Source organism: Gymnodraco acuticeps, unplaced genomic scaffold (assembly GCF_902827175.1).
Source record: "Gymnodraco acuticeps unplaced genomic scaffold, fGymAcu1.1, whole genome shotgun sequence".
Lineage (NCBI taxonomy): Eukaryota > Metazoa > Chordata > Actinopteri > Perciformes > Bathydraconidae > Gymnodraco > Gymnodraco acuticeps.
Genome location: NW_022990999.1, coordinates 846,584 through 864,778, shown reverse-complemented (window position 1 = coordinate 864,778; position 18,195 = coordinate 846,584). Strand labels below are relative to the sequence as shown.

The following is an 18,195-nucleotide window of genomic DNA, read 5'->3' as shown; positions in this document are numbered from 1 at the left end:
GTTTTTTTTGGTTGATATGGAACAAAAAATATCTTGGCTTTTAGAATGTGGAATGCTTATCACCATATTTAGACGATGAATACATTTATGGAGCTTGTAAGGGCAGGATGATAGCCTCAGTGATCACCGTCTCCTCTCACTCTGCTCAGCGCCGCCGCCGCCCCCCCGGATACAGTGAAGGAAATAATTGTTTGATCCCTTGCAGATTTTGTAAGTTTTCCCACTTACAAAGAAATGAACAGTATATAATTTAATTTAATGGTAGGTTTATTTTAACAGTGAGAGTAAGAATATCCAAAAGAAAATCCAGAAATTGACATTATATAAAATATAACAATTTATTAGCATTTAACTATGGGAAATAAGTATTTGATCCCCTTGCAGAACATGTGTTAGTACTTGGTGGAGAAACCATTGTTGGACAGCACAGAGGTCACTTCTTGTAGCTGGTCTCCAGGTTTGTGCACATCTCAGGGAGGATTTTGGTCCACTCCTCTCTGAAGGTCCTGTCCAAATCCTGAAGGTTTTGAGGCTGATGCTTGGCATCTCAAAACTTCAGCTCCCTCCACAGATTTTCTATGGGATTAAGGTCCGGAGACTGGCTAGGCCCCTCCATCAGCTAAATGTGCTTCTTCTTTAGCAGCTCCTGTGTTGCCTTGGGCGTATGTTCAGGGTCATTGTCCTGCTGGAAGACCCCTCCGTGACCCATTTTCAGTGTCCTGGCTGAGGGAAGGAGGCTATGGGCCAAGATTTTAAGGTGCATGGCCCCGTCCATCCTCTCCTCGATGCAGGGAAGTGGTCCTGTCCCCTTAGCAGAGAAACACCCCCAAAGCAGAATGGTTCCACCTCCATGCTGACGGTGGGGATGGTGTTCTTGGGTTATATTCAGCATCTCTCTTCCTCCAAACACAGCGTGTCGAGTTGATGCCAAAGATCTACATTTTGGTCTCATCTGACCACATCCTCTTCTCTGAATCATTCAGAGGTTCGTTGTCAAACTTCAGACGGCCTCTCATGTTCTTCTTGAACAGGGGGCCTTCAGGCGCTGCAGGATTTGATCCATTATGGTGTAGTGTGTTACCAATAGTTTTCTTGGGTCTGTGTAGTTCTTGGCTGACCCCTCACCTTTCTCCTGATCATCAATACCCCACGGGGCCAGATCTTGTGTGGAGCCCCAGACCGAGGGTGACTGATGCTCATTTTGTGTTTCTTCCATTTCTGAATAATGGCACCAACAGTGGTCTCCTCCTCACCAAGCTGCTCTCTGATGGTCTTGGTCCCAGCCTTGTGGATGTCTACAGTCTTGGCCCTGAGGTCCTTAGACAGCTCTTTAGTCTGGCCCCTGGTGGAGAGGTTGGAATCTGATTGATTGATTCTGTGGACAGGTGTCTTTTATACAGGTAACAAGTTGATATTAGGAATACTTTCTTAAAAGAAGAGGACTTGTGTAACCGGTCTGTGGGAGCCAGATCCTTGTTGGTTCCTAGGGGATCAAATAATTATTTCCCACAATTAAATGCAAATCAATTTATATGTCTTATATAATGTACATTTCTGGGTATTCTTTTTGATATTCTCTCTCTTATTAGTCAAATAAACCTACCATTAAAATGATAGACTGTTCATTTCTTTGTAAGTGGGTAAACTTACAAAATTGCCAAGGGATCAAATACTTATTTCCTCCACTGTATGAGTGATGATGAGGGTCTTTTAATCTCATAACTTCATGGGATTTATAATAACACCCAGAAATGTAAGTGTGTTTGCATACACACAGTAATTTGTGTCTATATACATGAGTGTATATCGATGCACAACATATGATTTGTATCTAAATTCATTCATTTTCTGAAAATAATTGTATAATCATTGTACAATTGAATGTCCGATTGCAATTATTTTCCCTAGACTTCTGCTTTCAGAGCAAATGATTAATTAGTTATTACTAAAACGAATGATAATCAGGGCAATTATCTAATATGATATAGAGTACATATATTTATATAATAATAATAATAATAATAATACATGTGATTTATATAGCGCTTTTCCTGGTGCTAAAAGCGCTTTACAAGCAAGTAAAGAAGACAAATAATATATAACTATATATAATTAGAATCTTACAGTTACAAACGTCCCTTTTAAAGGGGAGTAATGTTGATGGGGCCCGGATGAATTGAGTTTGACACCCGAGCTCAGCATGATCAGTTCTAAGCATCTCATTGTGTGCGTCCATGAACCAGCCAGGGGGCCGCCAGGGATTTTGGGCCCCATGAAAAGATATCAAATTGGGCCCCCCCACCACCAGGCCCAGGCCACCCCAACCAAGCACAATTGCTAACCACATCTCCAGAACCCAACCCACTCATTTATGCTTTAAATAACTCTACCTGTACAGGCTTGCATCTATCTTGTAGTCCAAAACTAACCGCACAATATTTATTGACACTGAGCTGTGAAAATATAACACTGTGCAGACGTGGAACATTCTGCTGCAGTAGAATTCACTATTTGATATAAGACTAACATTCCTGACAATAGATCTCAATAGTAATCTTTTATGGTGTAAATGCCTTTTTAATAATAACATTTATGAATGGAACATTCTCAACATGAATGCATAAATCCAAATAAATATAACTTAAATATACATGACCTCTTAAATTAAAATAAAGTGAACATTACCAGCAACAAAATCATTTATAAAATGCTATAACACAAAAAATAACATAAGCAGCAGATTTTAAAATTAAATATACATACCAACTACAAAATAAGCAGGTATTAAAGTGGAACACAACGGAAATGGAAATGAAAAGGCCTGATGGTGGTGCCAAATCAGAGCCCATTACCTGTTCTCAGTCTTTTTCTCAACATGCATCAGAGTCCTTGCTCAGCCTTACTCACCAAGAGCCCAGCGCCTAGCCTTCTTATGCGGCTTTCACACCAGCGCTTTTCCCTTTCTAGCTCCGAGCTAGAGCTTTTCTGGTTCAGCTCCGGTTTCCCTTTTCTGCTCCCACTCTGTTCACACCGCCCAGAGCCCGACGGGTGCTGCCGCTGCTGCGTCATGACGTCACCGTCAACGGCGTTACGGCGCTCACAACAACAACGGGGAACTGCGTCGGGTCGATGATCGTGTTGCTTTTAATCACACGAAGCCAGATTAAATTAAATAACGACTTCTCCAACCTTATACTTTTCTCCAGAGTGCCGTGGTTCATTGTTTATTAATGTGTTTCTGCAGCATTTACCGACCGCTGCAGTGTTGGCTGCTCTTCCACGGGAGTTTATTCTCCCGTTAGCTCCCGGTTAGCTCACACTGCAGTGGCCGCTCTAAAGTATTCACTGTCCTACTCAAACAAGCAGCTGATACATATCCCCAGTTCCCCTTAAGTGAATGTGTGTCATTCTGAATTGACGCTGTTTGGCATCACAACGCTGTTATGAAAGTTTCTCTGGTATAAAATGGGTGGTGTTAGCATAGCAACCGAAGCTAAACTGACTACTTGCTATTGCTATCCTATTGTGGCATAAACCGTTTTCTACAGGCACATTTTACCGGCGTATTTTTATTATGATTCTACTTGTGATAGTCGGACACGACAACCTGTGCAGCCCATGTATTGATTCCATCCGATAGCTGCTATAATACAAAACAAAACGTCTGCCTCTCTCCACAATGATCAATAACAATGAACGGATGGTCAAAGTAAGGTACAAATAAACAGAATCACACGAAGCCTGGTTAGTGTTGCCTGACTTTATAAAGTGTGTTTATAAGCACTACTGCTTGTAGGCAGTCATGACAGTCGACCCATGTGCAGGGGAGGTGGGTTTAGTTTCCTGCACGCCTCGACGTAATAGAGACGTAAGCGACGCCATCTCTTAGCTCCAAAGCTCTTGCCTCTAGACCAACAATTTTTTGGAGCTGGAAGTGAACCGGATTCCGGAGCTAAGAGGCGGCGCCGCTGCGGTGTGAACAGGAAAAACCAGCACTTTTCAGGCTCCAGCTCCGAGCCGGAGCTGAAAACGCGTTGGTGTGAAAGGGGCATTACAAGCAAAGTCACTGATTAAGTCCTTGAAGTCCAGCTTTCTAGCTAACTGGCTTTCAATGGACAGCATGGCAAGACTGCAAAGCCTGTCCTGAGACATAGTGGACCTCAAATAGTTTTTTATCAATGTTAGCTTACTGAAAGCTCTCTCACCTCCTGCAACAGTCACAGGCAGTGTACAAAATATACATAAAACAATGCACAATTCTCCAAAAATGCTTTGCAGCTGCATCTTGTGAATTGCATTCAGGAGACCAAGAGGGGACAAGTTAGTGTGGAAAGTGGCAGCATACACAGTGTTCAGGTGTCTTACTTCATTTTCAAACTCAGGTGTAAGATCTCTTGAATACTTCCTGATCAGTGGTTGGCAAACAGAAGGGACTTTATCCTCAGCAATCTGCCCAACTTTCAGAACAGCAGAACATTCTTCCACAATACATTGAGTGGTGCGGAACCTAGTGTCTAAGTCGCATATGATCTTGTCCATTGCAGTAAAAAACACTGTGTTGCGGAACACCGTTGCTGCACTGTCCTGATCTGTCTTCTCTTGAGAGGTCTCATCATGGAATCTCTTTCTTTTCCTCTTGCGACAGTGTTCCATGCTAAATTCAGGTGCAACATCCATTTGAGCAGCAATCAGTGTTGCCTCAGACAGGAGTGACTCCCATGCATCTCTAAGAGCCTGTATCTCTTCCTTTAAGTCTCTATGTCGAGTGAGATCTTCCCAGACTGGAGAATTGTATTGTGTGTTACAACACACGTACGTAGGCTACTAGCATCCCTCCTCACATGCTTTCACTCTGCTAGAAAGTGCCGTTTCTGCGTTTGGAGGCAGGAGTCGCAGGACCAAACAATTACATGTAAATAGAGGGGGTGTACAGAGGCTTTGGATAATTAACTTTTGGAAGAAAATAAGTTAAATGAATCGTAAGTTTAGTGAGTAGCCTACTACGCAATATAACTTTATATTAATGTTAATTATTGATGAAAGGGTACTTAAACATTTGTTCTTAATGTTCTAAACATTTTGGGGCCCCCTGCTTGTCACGGGCCCTTAGAATTGTCCTAACCTTTCACGGCGCCCCTGGAACCAGCTGATTGTTATCCATGCTTATCCTTGTTATCATTTGGATCCTCAGTCTGTCAGGAGTTGTTCTATCATCACCTTAAACAGGAAGTCTCTTTGTTCCTTCTCTCCTTTATCCAGGCTGACAGCTAATGATATCATGGAGCCCAACCTGACCTATGTGTACCCCCACACACGGGTCCAGTCTCTGGTCAGCATCCTGCGCACCACTGTCTACAACGCCTTCCCTGTGGTGACAGAGAACCGGTATAACGAGCAGGACTTCATGAAGGGCAACATCTTGGTCAGCAACAACATCCGCTTTAAGGTCAGTCGAGAATGGAAACATCTTTAACACATGCAACAGTTCCACTGTACACGGAGACCAATATCCTGCCTGTCTTTGTTCTCTTCAGAGAAAACAGGGAACACTTCAGTTATACTGCTGGCAGCACTACATTCACTATTAACACGCCACAGTGTATTCAGTGGGGTAACCAGTGGAGGGAGGTAGAGGTCTGAGTATAGCAGCAGCTGAACATGTCCTTACTACCCAAATTAGCCCTTTTCACATTTCCTTTAACTTTAACTTGGAGCTAGAGTAATAAGGAACAGCACTGATCCTCCCATCTTAAGGTTTTGTCCGGTTTTTTTCCGGTATAATTAAGAACCAATTTTGTCATTTATACCAAATGACAATGGAAGTGTGTACACTCTCATAGGTGTTTTTAATTGCACTTGGTAAGTGTGAACAATGTTGCACATCAATGACTAGTTCTGCTCCAAGGCAATATCTAAATAAAAATTGATTTAGCTTTATTCTTAGTAGCAAGTTGTTATAAGTCACTTATACCATGAACGATTTGTACTATATTTACAATCAAAGCACACACATGTTAAACAATACATTCAATGTTCTAATGTAATCAATCCAAGAGAAAGATATTTTCAATTCTTATTTTACACCGTTGACTGGATAATGGAACCAAAGTGAATGCTGTTGGAATGGATCCAGCAAACTGAGGAAACATGCTCTTCAAATTCCCATCCAGAAATCCAGTGTGTTGTCCCGTGCGGGGGAGCAGCGGCGGCGCTGCCAGTCTATGAAGTCATACCCGTCCAGCGAGCTGAGGAACGTCTGTGAGGAGCGCATCGCCGCCGGGGGGGAGGGGGAGAGGGGGGAGGACCTGCTGCAGCAGATGCTAGAGAGGAGGTAGGTCACACACTACACAAGTTTAACATGTTCCTGTACCACCCCCCGACAGACAAAGTGTTGTGACTGTAAACACCCAGCTGCACCAGTTCACAAGAGCACTCTATCATTTACTGGCTTTTCACATTTTAGTCTTCTTGCCATGAAATGTTGAGTACCCCAAGGTTTTATGATAGAAATGTATAGTAGGGTCCCCAGCACATACAAACTGCTGGATGCTAACTTGTTGAGTAATTTGCATAATTACATTACATTACATTGCATTTAGCTGACGCTTTTATCCAAGGCGACTTACAATAAGTACATTCGACCAGGAAGACACAACCTTGAAGAAAACAGAATCATATAAGTACATCAGGTTTCATAGAGCCAAACATTTCAAGTGCTACTCAACTGGCTTTAGATAAGCCAGTCCTTTATTAGTATATAAGTGCTTTGTTAATAGTTCTATCGCTCGAAGTAGAGTCGAAAGAGATGAGTTTTCAGTTTGCGCCGGAAGATGTGCAAGCTATCTGCTGTCCTGATGTCAATGGGGAGCTCATTCACCATCTTGGAGCCAGGATAGCAAACCCACGTGTTTTCGCCGTTGGGAACTTGGGTCCCCCTCGCAGCGAGGGTGCAGCGAGTCGTTTGGCTGATTCAGAGCGTAGTGCACGTGCTGGGGTGTACGGTTTAACCATGTTCTGGATGTACGAAGGGCCAGATCCATTCGCAGCATGGTAAGCAAGTACCAGTGTCTTGAAGTGGATTCTAGCAGTTACCGGAAGCCAGTGAAGCGAGCGTAGGAGCGGAGTGGTGTGGGAGAATTTAGGAAGGTTGAAGACCAGACGAGCCGCTGCATTCTGGATGAGCTGCAGAGGTCGGATGGCACATGCAGGTAGACCAGCCAGGAGGGAGTTGCAGTAGTCTAGGCGTGAGATGACGAGAGCCTGGACCAGAACCTGAGTCGCTTTCTGTGTCAGCTGGGGACGTATCTTCCTGATGTTGTAAAGCGTGTATCTGCAGCAACGGGTTGTAGCAGCGATGTTTGCAGTGAAGGACAGGTTGTTATCTAGGGTCACACCCAGATTCCTTGCAGTCTGAGTCGGGGAAACAACTGAGGTGCCGATGTTGATTGTTAGGTCAAGAGCACAAGTTGCATTAATTAGCATTAATTCCCATATGCAGACAATAGTTAAAAAATGGCTTGCCCGAGTTGGAACATTTTCGGTGTGTGTGAATCAATTTTCTGAAATTTGTAGTTTTGAGTCTCCTAAAACAAAAAAATCAACCCCAAATTTATCAAAATCAGCCCACCGGGATTACATACATGGCCAGATATATATGTCAGATATTGCAAATTGCTCAACATATGCAAGCTAGCATCCGGGAGTTTGCTACTATACATTTCTAACATAAAACGTTGTGGTACTCAACATTTCAGGGTTCACAGTATGACCCTACAACTGTATCACTATACATTTCACACATTTTATATAAATCATATATGTATGCGTTCACTGAGAGAAAACATTTTGTGGGTTTTAATGAAATGGTTGTGTTGTGCACGTGAAGGCATGCTCCGTACCCCAACCTGTACCCCGACCAGTCCCCCAGTGAGGAGTGGAGCATGGAGGAGCGCTTCAGACCGCTCACCTTCCACGGCCTCATCCTGCGCTCCCAGCTGGTCACCCTGCTCATCAGGGGAGTCTGCTACACCGAGAATCAGTCGGTCAGTTGCACACAAACACACAAAGGCATTAAATCATAATTGAAAACACCGCAAAGCCTACAGCCAGCATTACACTGCACGTAAGTTCTGGTAATAACTCTCCAGCTGAAGTTTGTCTGTATTCTTCATTGAATTCTTCTTTCTTTGTAAAGCGACCTTGAGGTTATGAAAGGCGCTATATAATTTCAAGTTATTATTATTATCATTATTATTATTGAACATGATGCTTATAATATGTTTGCACAAATAAGACAGTCAAAATTACTTGTTACAATTTCACACCACTCTCCACTTAGCTTAATTCCAGTCACCCTGTTGTTGTGAAAATATCAGAAAATCCTCATAGATCTGCATTCCCCTTATTCCACAATAAGGGGAATGTCAACACAGACACCTGTCAACCCCCACTCTGTTCCTCAGCGCCGCTCCCCCTCCCTCCCGCTGAAATTATGAATGAAAATCGTATAGTAATCACAGTTTGTTTTCATCTGATTTCAAATAAACAAAGTCTTGGCTTTCAGAATATTAAACTTGTTTCGCCAAATTCAGATGATAAATACAACCCTGAAGCTTGTAAAGGCATAATTGCAAGCGGTAACTTGACATCTCAGCAGGCATAACAACAGCCGGTGTTTCTTGTGAGTGTCCATCCATCCATCCATCTTCTCCCGCTTATCCGTGGTCGGGTCGCAGGGGTAGCAGTTCCAGCAGAGAGCCCCAAACTTTCTTTTCCCTGGCGACATCAACCAGCTCTGACTGGGGGATCCCAAGGCGCTCCCAGGCCAGCGAAGAGATATAATCCCTCCACCTGGTCCTAGGTCTACCCCTTGGTCTCTTCCCAGCTGGACGTGCCTGGAACACCTCCCTAGGGAGGTGCCCAGGTGGCATCCTTACTAGGTGCCCGAACCACCTCAACTGGCTCCTTTCGACGCTAAGGAGGTAGGGGTTTCACCAACTAATCAACTAGTCGACTAGTCGACTACCTTTACCACTAGTCGGCGCTGTAGGCCCTAGTCGACTAGTCGTGTGAAAAATGGAGGTAAACGAGGTGCTGCAAAATGCTTCAAAACACGTCCGACATTCTTATGTATGGCAGTACTTCAACAAAGATGTAACCAACTCCACAGTGAAGTGTCAGTTGTGTACAGCTGTACTGAAGTACAACAAAAATACATCTGCTATGCGCAACCATCTGAAGATGAGACACCCGCTGCCGACAGCTAGCACTAGCAGTAATGCTAGCACCAGTGAGCAACGGACCGGCGTCAGCACAGGACAGAGGCAGACGAGCAGCAAGAAAAAACGGGTCTACAGTTATGCGGATGATGAGCTAGGGTTTACTGCCAGCGGACACTGCATATCCCCACAATGGATAACCCACTGGAGTGGTTTGGCAGAAAACGCGCACCGCGTCCCCCGTTTAGCCAAGCTTTCGAGGAGCTTCCTGGCTATTCCAGCCACAGGCACCCCGAGTGAGAGGGTTTTTCCCCTGGCAGGCAACACTGTCACCCGAAAGCGGTCAAGCCTCCTTCCCTCACATGTCGATGCGTTGGTGTTCCTCAACGCAAACCAAAAACCTGGAAAGGTGGACGTTATCGTGGAGGACAGCGCGTAAAGTGTTGCACAATGCGCTGTTGCGCACTGGATTTACGTGGCATTTCAGTAAACAGAGTTTTTTGCTGTTGATTTTGGTGAGTCCAGTTACTGTTTGTTATTTACTAAGTCCAGTTACTGTTTGTTATTTACTCAGCCATATAACACAAATTAAAATGCAGTGTTTAATGTAACTGTATGAGTTCCAATATAAAATACAGTTGTACACCTCTCTTTGTGTGTCTTTATTATGACGTAACGACTAGTCGACTAGTCGACTGCTATTTTGAAAAACGCGTCGACTAGTAAATATTGGTAGTTGTGAAACCCCTATAAGGAGGAGCGGTTCAACTCCGAGTCCCTCCCGGATGACCGAACTTCTCACCTTATCCCTAAGGGAGACACCAGCCACCCTGTGGAGAAAACCCATCTCGGCCGCTTGTATCCGCGATCTCGTTCTTTCGGTCATGACCCATCCTTCATGACCATAGGTGAGGGTAGGAACGAAAATGGCCCGGTAGACAGAGAGCTTTGCCTTCTGGCTGAGCTCCCTTTTCGTCACAACGGTGCAGTAAAGCGACTGCAGCACCGCTCCCGCTGCTCCGATTCTCCGGCCCATCTCACGCTCCATTGTTCCCTCACTCGAGAACAAGACCCCGAGATACTTGAACTCCTTCACTTGGGGTAAGGACTCATTCCCTACTTGGAGTGGACAGTCCATCGGTTTCTTGTGAGTGTTTTCCCGGGAAACAAACACAATACACACAAACGTGTCACAGATTATTATGCGGTATTTGAAATCATGTACGCAGCTCGCGACGTAACTAGGAGTCTAGTGGACAGTATCGGTACTAAAAAAAAGAGGCCGCCATTTGCCCATCCCTGGTCTAGAGTGTTCAGCAGTGGGGGTTGAGAGGAAGAGGAAACATGAGTGTGCCCTTTTGATTTGTTTTCCTACCATCTGTTTTTCTGGAACTGATTTGCTTCACCCTCAGAGACCCACATGTTATCAATTTGTGGAGGGCAGGGGATCTTTAGGTGCAGAAAAAGTTGTTTACACCCAAAGCTGCATGTGATTAACATAAAGTGAGCATGTCTGTAGAGCAGAGGCTGCTGGGTACCCATAGAAAATGTTTGCATTCAGAAATCTTGAGGTCAGAAGTCAAGGGGACCCTGTGGTTGTAGCCATACAGTTTTTCCCTCGCCAATAATGTGCCTTGAAGGTTATTTAACCTCCTCTCTGACAAACTAGCATGACCTTACACAGTATTTGTACTGTATTTAATTATTTAACAGGGACAGTGCACGTCGATTAACATTTCTGTGAATGCGCAAGAGTTAGGCAAGAGGAAACGTTTCATCTGTAGTCCCTGGACAGATGTTAAAGTTACCCTAAAAACTAAATTAATTTAAAATGGTAAAGTAACTAGAATCAGTTAAAACATGCAACATAGTGGCTTACAATACTGGGAATGCTGATCAAAACATACATATTACATAGCAAGAAGATAGCAGCAGGTTGAGGCAGTACAGACACAGAGGGCACAGTGCAGCTGATTCCTAATTCCATGGTGACCATCTATTGCCAGGGATGATATCTCTATCTTCACTCTAGCTTTACAACTGAGCCGGCTACTGCCTTTAAGTCAGCAGAGTGGACCACCGTTAATCCTGTTGGCCTCAGAGGCATTAATATGATCAGCCAATCAGAGTGATCTCTCTCACTGAGGGGCTTATGCAGCCGCCAACTAGTGCCAGCAGTGCGGGGTCTTAGGAATCATTTTTGTGACAGATTTTTTTTGATACATTCAGAGCGCCACTCAGCCCAGGTTGTCCTATGCAGAGATGACTGAAGATTACCCACGTTACCCGGATATCCATGACTTGGACCTCGCCCTGCTCAACCCCCGCATGATAGTGGTACGACCTGTTTAAACACTAAGATAGAAGAGTACTTTTTAGAGTGGAAAAGCAATAAAATAAGAACTCTGTGTTTCCAGGATGTCACCCCCTACATGAACCCGAGCCCCTACACGGTGTCACCCAACACCCACATCTCCCAGGTGTTCAACCTATTCAGGACGATGGGCCTGCGACACCTGCCAGTGGTGAACGCTGTTGGAGAAGTAAGTGGTCATCCAAGAGAGCTTTTCCTCCAGTATTACGTGTTTAAGTCAATGTTTTGATCCTGACACCCGAAGAAAACCCCAAATAAAAACACTGTAGGGCGACTGTGGCTGCGAGGGAGTGCGGTCGTCTTTCAACCAGAAGGTTGTGGGTTCGATCCCACCCGTGCAGTCAACATGTCGATGTATCCTAGGGCAAGATACTTAACCCTGAGTTGCTCCCGATGGCATGGCCAACGGTGTGTGAATGTGTGTGAATGTTAGGTCCTAGAGCAAGTGGTACTGCTCTGTGTGAATGGGTGTGAATGGGTGAATGACATGTAGTATGTAAAGCGCTTTGAGGGGTCGTAAAGACTGGATAAAGCGCTATATAAGTACAGTCCATTTACCATTTTACTGTAGCTATTCCACTATGCACAGGCTTTTGTTTTCTGTCTGGACTCTTGTTAATTTTCTTCCATCTGTTTCAGATTGTTGGAATAATCACACGACATAATTTAACCCACGAGTTCCTTGTGGCCAAACTGCGACAGCACAGCATCAGTGTTTGAGGCTGGACGTCCTGCTGTCCTCCCGACACAGACTCTGTCCTGCTGTCCATCCGACACAGACTCTGTCCGGCTGTCCTCCCGACACAGACTCTGTCCTGCTGTCCATTCAACACAGACTCTGTCCTGCTGTCCATTCCTCCAGCAGGACACGCCTCAGTGCTGCTATAGTAACCCTCCTCCAGCCTGCCTCCCGTCTAACGGCCTGACACATGAACCAGGTGTACTGTCATACAACCATATTAAACATATTTGACTTTAACATGTTGATATAAATGTTTAACATGACACTAACATCCTCTAATCTAGCTGAATGATGTACTCTTGCTGTGCATTGACACAGTGAGCAACAGCAGCAAGGCTATAAAAGTATTAATACTCTGATACTGATAGTATTGTCTCAGCAGGAATTGTAGTGGCCACCATGTACTCATAGTCTCTCAGTGTTTTTCTCCCTGGTCACACAAAGATGAAACTGGAAATATGTTCCAGTGATTTCAGGTCTGCTGTTTCTGCTAGAGACACAATCCACAAATCAGAGCTTGGTAAGCAGAATTCAGAATAAAGAAATCCCAGTCCAACAAAGCTAGCTAGACAGTCAGAGACACAGTGTGAGGGACAGTCAGAGACACAGTGTGAGGGACAGTCAGAGGGACAGTCAGAGGAACAGTGTGAGGGACAGTCAGAGGAACAGTGTGAGGGACAGTCAGAGGGACACTGTTGCCCCTTTCACACCAGCGCTTTTTCAGCTCCGGCTCGGAGCCGGAGCCTGAAAAGCGCCGGTTTTTCCTGTTCACACCGCAGCGGCGCCGGCTCTTAGCTCCGGAATCGGGTTCACTTCCAGCTCCAAAAAATGGTCGGTCTAGAGGCAAGAGCTTCGGAGCTAAGAGGTGGCGTCGCTTACGTCTCTCTTACGTCGAGGCGTGCAGGAAACTAAACCCTCCTCCCCTGAACATGGGTCGACTGTCATGCCTGCCTACAAGCAGTAGTACTTATAAACACACTTTATAAAGTCAGGCAACACTAACCAGGCTTCGTGTGATTCTGTTTATTTGTACCTTACTTTGACCATCCGTTCACTGTTATTGATCATTGTGGAGAGAGGCAGACGTTTTGTTTTGTATTATAGCAGCTATCGGATGGAATCAATACATGGGCTGCACAGGTTGTCGTGTCCGACTATCACAAGTAGAATCATAATAAAAATACGCCGGTAAAATGTGCCTGTAGAAAACGGTTTATGCCACAATAGGATAGCAATAGCAAGTAGTCAGTTTAGCTTCGGTTGCTATGCTAACATCACCCATTTTATACCAGAGACACTTTCATAACAGCGTTGTGATGCCAAACAGCGTCAATTCAGAATGACACACATTCACTTAGGCTAAGGGGAACTGGGGATATGTATCAGCTGCTTGTGTGAGTCGGACAGTGAATACTTTAGAGCGGCCGCTGCAGTGTGAGCTAACCCGGAGCTAACGGAGGAGAATAAACTCCTGTGGAAGAGCAGCCAACACTGCAGCGGTCGGTAAATGCTGCAGAAACACATTAATAAACAATGAACCACGGCACTCTGGAGAAAAGCATAAGGTTGGAGAAGTTGTTATTCAATTTAATCTGGCTTCGTGTGATTAAAAGCAACACGATCATCGACCCGACGCAGTTCCCTGTTGTTGTGAGCGCCGTAATGCCGTTGTCGGAGCTAGAAAGGGAAAAGCGCTGGTGTGAAAGCCGCATGTGAGGGACAGTCAGAGGAACAGTGTGAGGGACAGTCAGAGGGATATTGTGAGGGACAAAAACACAGTGTGAGGGACAGTGTGAGGGACAGTCAGTGTGACGTGGTTGTAGGGACTGAGAGCTTTAACCTGTCAGTAAATGTAACTGTTGTTCTTCTCTTTGCAAATACAAAATGGAGAAAATGAGCAAGCTTTGCTGAACATACACACTTTAGTTTGGTCACATTAAATGTTTGAGTCTAAGTTCCAGGTGAGGCTCTCTGCTGCACTTCATCTGAAAGTAAGACATGTCCGTTTTTATTAATTTGAACTGCAGAAAAACTAGTCCATGCATTTGTTACTTCAAGGCTGGACTATTGTAACTCTTTATTATCAGGCTGGACCAAAAAGTCTCGTAACATTTTTCATTCAAAATGCTGCAGCATACGTAGGGACAAGATCATGGAAAAGATGGTGTTCCTTTGAAGGTTTGCAGGTGACAGTTTATCGGCAAAGGTTTCCTTGCCACCTGTGTGAAACATTATTCTAAATAGTTTATTATGCTTTATCCTCTCTGTCACTGAAGCACTTTTGATTTTGACTGTTTTTACCTTTGTATTAACTGTGGGACCGAATGCACTAAAGAGTCCGCACAGACTGAAGAGAGTTTCATGTTTGATCATTTTTCTGCATTTATAATCCAAGGTAATATTGTCACTGTCATTCCGTCGGGTCAGCGTGGTCGGTTTTACAGTCTCGATTTATGTTGACTGAGGTTTTGTTAAAAGGACTTTATTCAAGCGAAACTGGCAAAGCTCTAATTTTTATAAAACGTATGTGTTTACTATTTCATGTTAGTCCTCTGCGATACGTTGATCAGCACTGTATTATTTTTCTGGTCCATCGTACTCATGCATTGTTTGCATTGCCCTTAAATGTGACTCACAGCTAAGACAAGTAATAGGAAGTGGCATTGCAACTTTTATTGATGGACAAGAAGTCCACTGTTTGTCAGGCTGGAACATATTATACATCAAACATTCCTTTTTTGTTTCTTCTCTCTGCTTTATGTGTAATTTAAGAGATTATTTTTATACAGTTGTATTTTTATGATTTGCTACCCGTGCTGTTGTGTCTATATATAATATAGGCATTGCTCGTTTGTTATTTTAAAATGATTATTTTAATGTTATGCATTCTAATTACTAGTATGGCAGGACAGGTTGTGTGCAAATATAGGATGACATGTTGCTTAGTTACATATGACTTGTGTGGAGGACGGGCCCTGTGCTTGTTCAGCAGTGATTCCACAAAGAGAGTGCTCTGTCTGTGCCTTTCTTTCTTTTCAAATACAAGTTCTGTTTCATCAAACAAGGTGTGTGTGTGTGTGTGTGTGTGTGTGTGTGTGTGTGTGTGTGTGTGTGTGTGTGTGTGTGTGTGTGTGTGTGTGTGTGTGTGTGTGTGTGTGTGTGTGTGTGTGTGTGTGTGGTGTGTGTGTGTGTTACAAGTTTGTGATTTAACTGTAATTGTTGATCTTTTTTTATAAAATATCAAATTAATTCTGTGAGGTCGCTAAATTAGTCAAAACCACCAGCTAGCTATACAGGTTAAGGTTGGTCTAATTTATCTTATTTAATCAAATGTTTTCCTAAATGTATAACATATTTCTGATGTTGGATTATTCAGAGTTACTTATTGCCCCCATTAAAACCAAACCTGTCTCCTTCACACACTCTGGTCCCGGTACACTGACACTACGATTCGTCAAAACCATGTGCCATCAACTGGAAAAACTCTCTAAAAAGAACAGACCAAATGTACACCTGGAAGCCTACAAACTCCAACAACAACAAAACATAGATGCACTCAACAGCGCTCGCTCCACCAATTACTCCTCCATCATCCAATCTGGTCCCAACTCCAAACACTTTTCTACACCATCAACAAACTCCTCAAGCCCATGAACTCCTTCTCAAACTCCTTTACTACTGACAAATGCAACGCTTTCCTCTCATTTTAGAATTCAAAAATTGCCACAATTCACAAACAACTAGCTGTCTGCTCCTTTACCTCCACCCCTGGACCTCAACCCAAATCCCCCCACCTCCATGCTTCAAACTTCCACTTCCAACCAATGGTGTGGATCAGTGGCCAACCGTGTCTTTCACAACTGAACCTTCTGAGGACACCCCCCCCCCCCCCCCCCCCCCCCCCGGCATTATAATGTCCATCACTGAATTGTCGTGAAAAGGGTACTCACAACAATTCCGCAACTACTTCCTCTTCACCTGAGGCACTTTTCATTTCAACGTTAAAAACAATAAAACGGCATGAATTGCTTCATCGCATTCATCTACAGTAGATCCTCTGTCTCGAGCCAGTTAACTAGCGGGCCTTCTAGAATACCCTGGAACCGAGGGAAACTGAAAGAATACGCCCATTGGCTACAAATCAATATATGATTGGTTGATCAAACTGTCAGTCCAAACGTACGCTCTCATTTAGTGCAACGGCCAGAGCATTCTATCAAGGATGTAGAATACCTTGGTTGAAGGATATTCTACCCAGAACAAGATCTGATTGGTTGCTTTCTTTTCTAACACAAAACCACTGAAATGCGTAGTGCATGGTCCGAGAAGGACAAACAAATCAACGTAACACTAATATTACAGATCAACAACACGGATACGATTCTCATTTATTCATTTTATATACATTTTATTTATAAATGAAATCGATTTTTTGTTTGTTTTATCTGAGTGTTCCAGGGTATTCTCTAAATACCTTGAAGGCCCTGACGGTTCGCCACTGGTGTGGATACAAAACAGCAGGAACTAAAGGGTAAAAAACGACAAACTAAATCTCTCTCTACAAAATGTTATAGAGAGGGAACAGCAAGATTTACAAGATGGTGCAATACCTTCACGCTCTGCCATTATACTTTATTGTCCGGATTCTATAAATATTTAACCCCAATATTGTCACCTTATTGGACACACATGTTAACTGGATGGCTGCCATGTTTTCGAGCTCCTCTCCAACATTCTGTTCCTGTCTGACTCATGCCCGGCGCCGTTGGAGGGCCAGGCCCTCCCATTTGACATTCCTGCCCTCCCCCAATAAACACAATTTTTATTATTTATAAAAATGTAAAAATATATATATTTTAAATTATAAATAAACTGTGAACTTTTATGCTAAGATGTATGTGATGTCAGATAGTAACTAAAACAAAAAATCGCAGGCTACGTCAAATAAATTCATGTGTCTGTTGTGATTTGTGAATCGTCCACATTTAGACCAATCACAGCGTCACACTCTGCCGCCTATTCTGGATTTGTTTATTGTTTATTGTGCATTCTGTAGACTCCTATTTATGTTTGAATTACACAATGGACATCAGAAATTGTCTTAAAAGGTCTAAGGATTTATTAAAACAAAATAGCGATGAAAGAACTGCAGCCGATGGTGCTGCTGGCGACCCTGCACCTGCCGTTGCAGCAGCATGCCTTAATGTCACAAGCTTGACCTCGGCAAACCCCGGGGCTGAGTTAGCGAGCCCAATCCATGACTCATCAAGGCGGCCGCCACCAACGCTGTCCTCCGAGGCACAGCTCATTGTGCCCCTACCATCACCACCTGCGTTACCACACCCGCCAGCATCCTCCTCCTCCTCCGTGCCGGTGCCTCCACTACAGACGCTACCTTGCAGCACATCAACAGGTACTATTGGGCCAGTAACTGCTCAAAGACCAACAGCCCCAGATGATCTTGGGGTTAATAAACCCAACAGGTGAAACTGGATCGTTATCCAGGGAGATTGTTTTCAGGAAGAGAAGCGCACTTTTGCCGCTGCATGGTACAACAACAGACCATGGCTTGAAGATTCGTTAAAAGCAGACGCAGCCTTTTGTTTCCACTGTAGACACTTTAAAGTAAATACGTCTTCATCTGATGCGGCTTTTACTGTCAAAGGTTTTTGCGACTGGAAACACTCATTACAGACTGATAAAGGACTGCTAAGGCATGCTGCATCAAAAGAACACATTTCATGTGAGAGTTTGTGGAGAGGGAGACAGATATGTGAGGAAACAAATAAGGAAATGAGTACTTTGGTGCAGATCAGCTGGCACAGAACCGTTATTACGTGTCAGCTGTCGCTGATATTATA

The 18,195-nt window shown here is 44.0% G+C and overlaps 1 protein-coding gene across 1 annotated transcript in view; it reads left to right on the top strand.

Annotated features, from left to right (window-relative positions):
• The window catches only part of clcn6 (chloride channel 6), a 33,534-nt gene extending 20,358 nt beyond the window's left edge, over nucleotides 1–13,176 (top strand). Inside the window, exons 18-23 of the mRNA XM_034235948.1 lie at nucleotides 5,260–5,446; nucleotides 6,171–6,331; nucleotides 7,886–8,042; nucleotides 11,448–11,555; nucleotides 11,636–11,761; nucleotides 12,232–13,176. Coding sequence (XP_034091839.1) covers nucleotides 5,260–5,446; nucleotides 6,171–6,331; nucleotides 7,886–8,042; nucleotides 11,448–11,555; nucleotides 11,636–11,761; nucleotides 12,232–12,312 — 820 coding nt within the window. The 3' untranslated portion in view covers nucleotides 12,313–13,176. The remainder of the gene's footprint in view (nucleotides 1–5,259; nucleotides 5,447–6,170; nucleotides 6,332–7,885; nucleotides 8,043–11,447; nucleotides 11,556–11,635; nucleotides 11,762–12,231) is intronic.
• The last annotated feature ends 5,019 nt before the right edge of the window (nucleotides 13,177–18,195 follow it).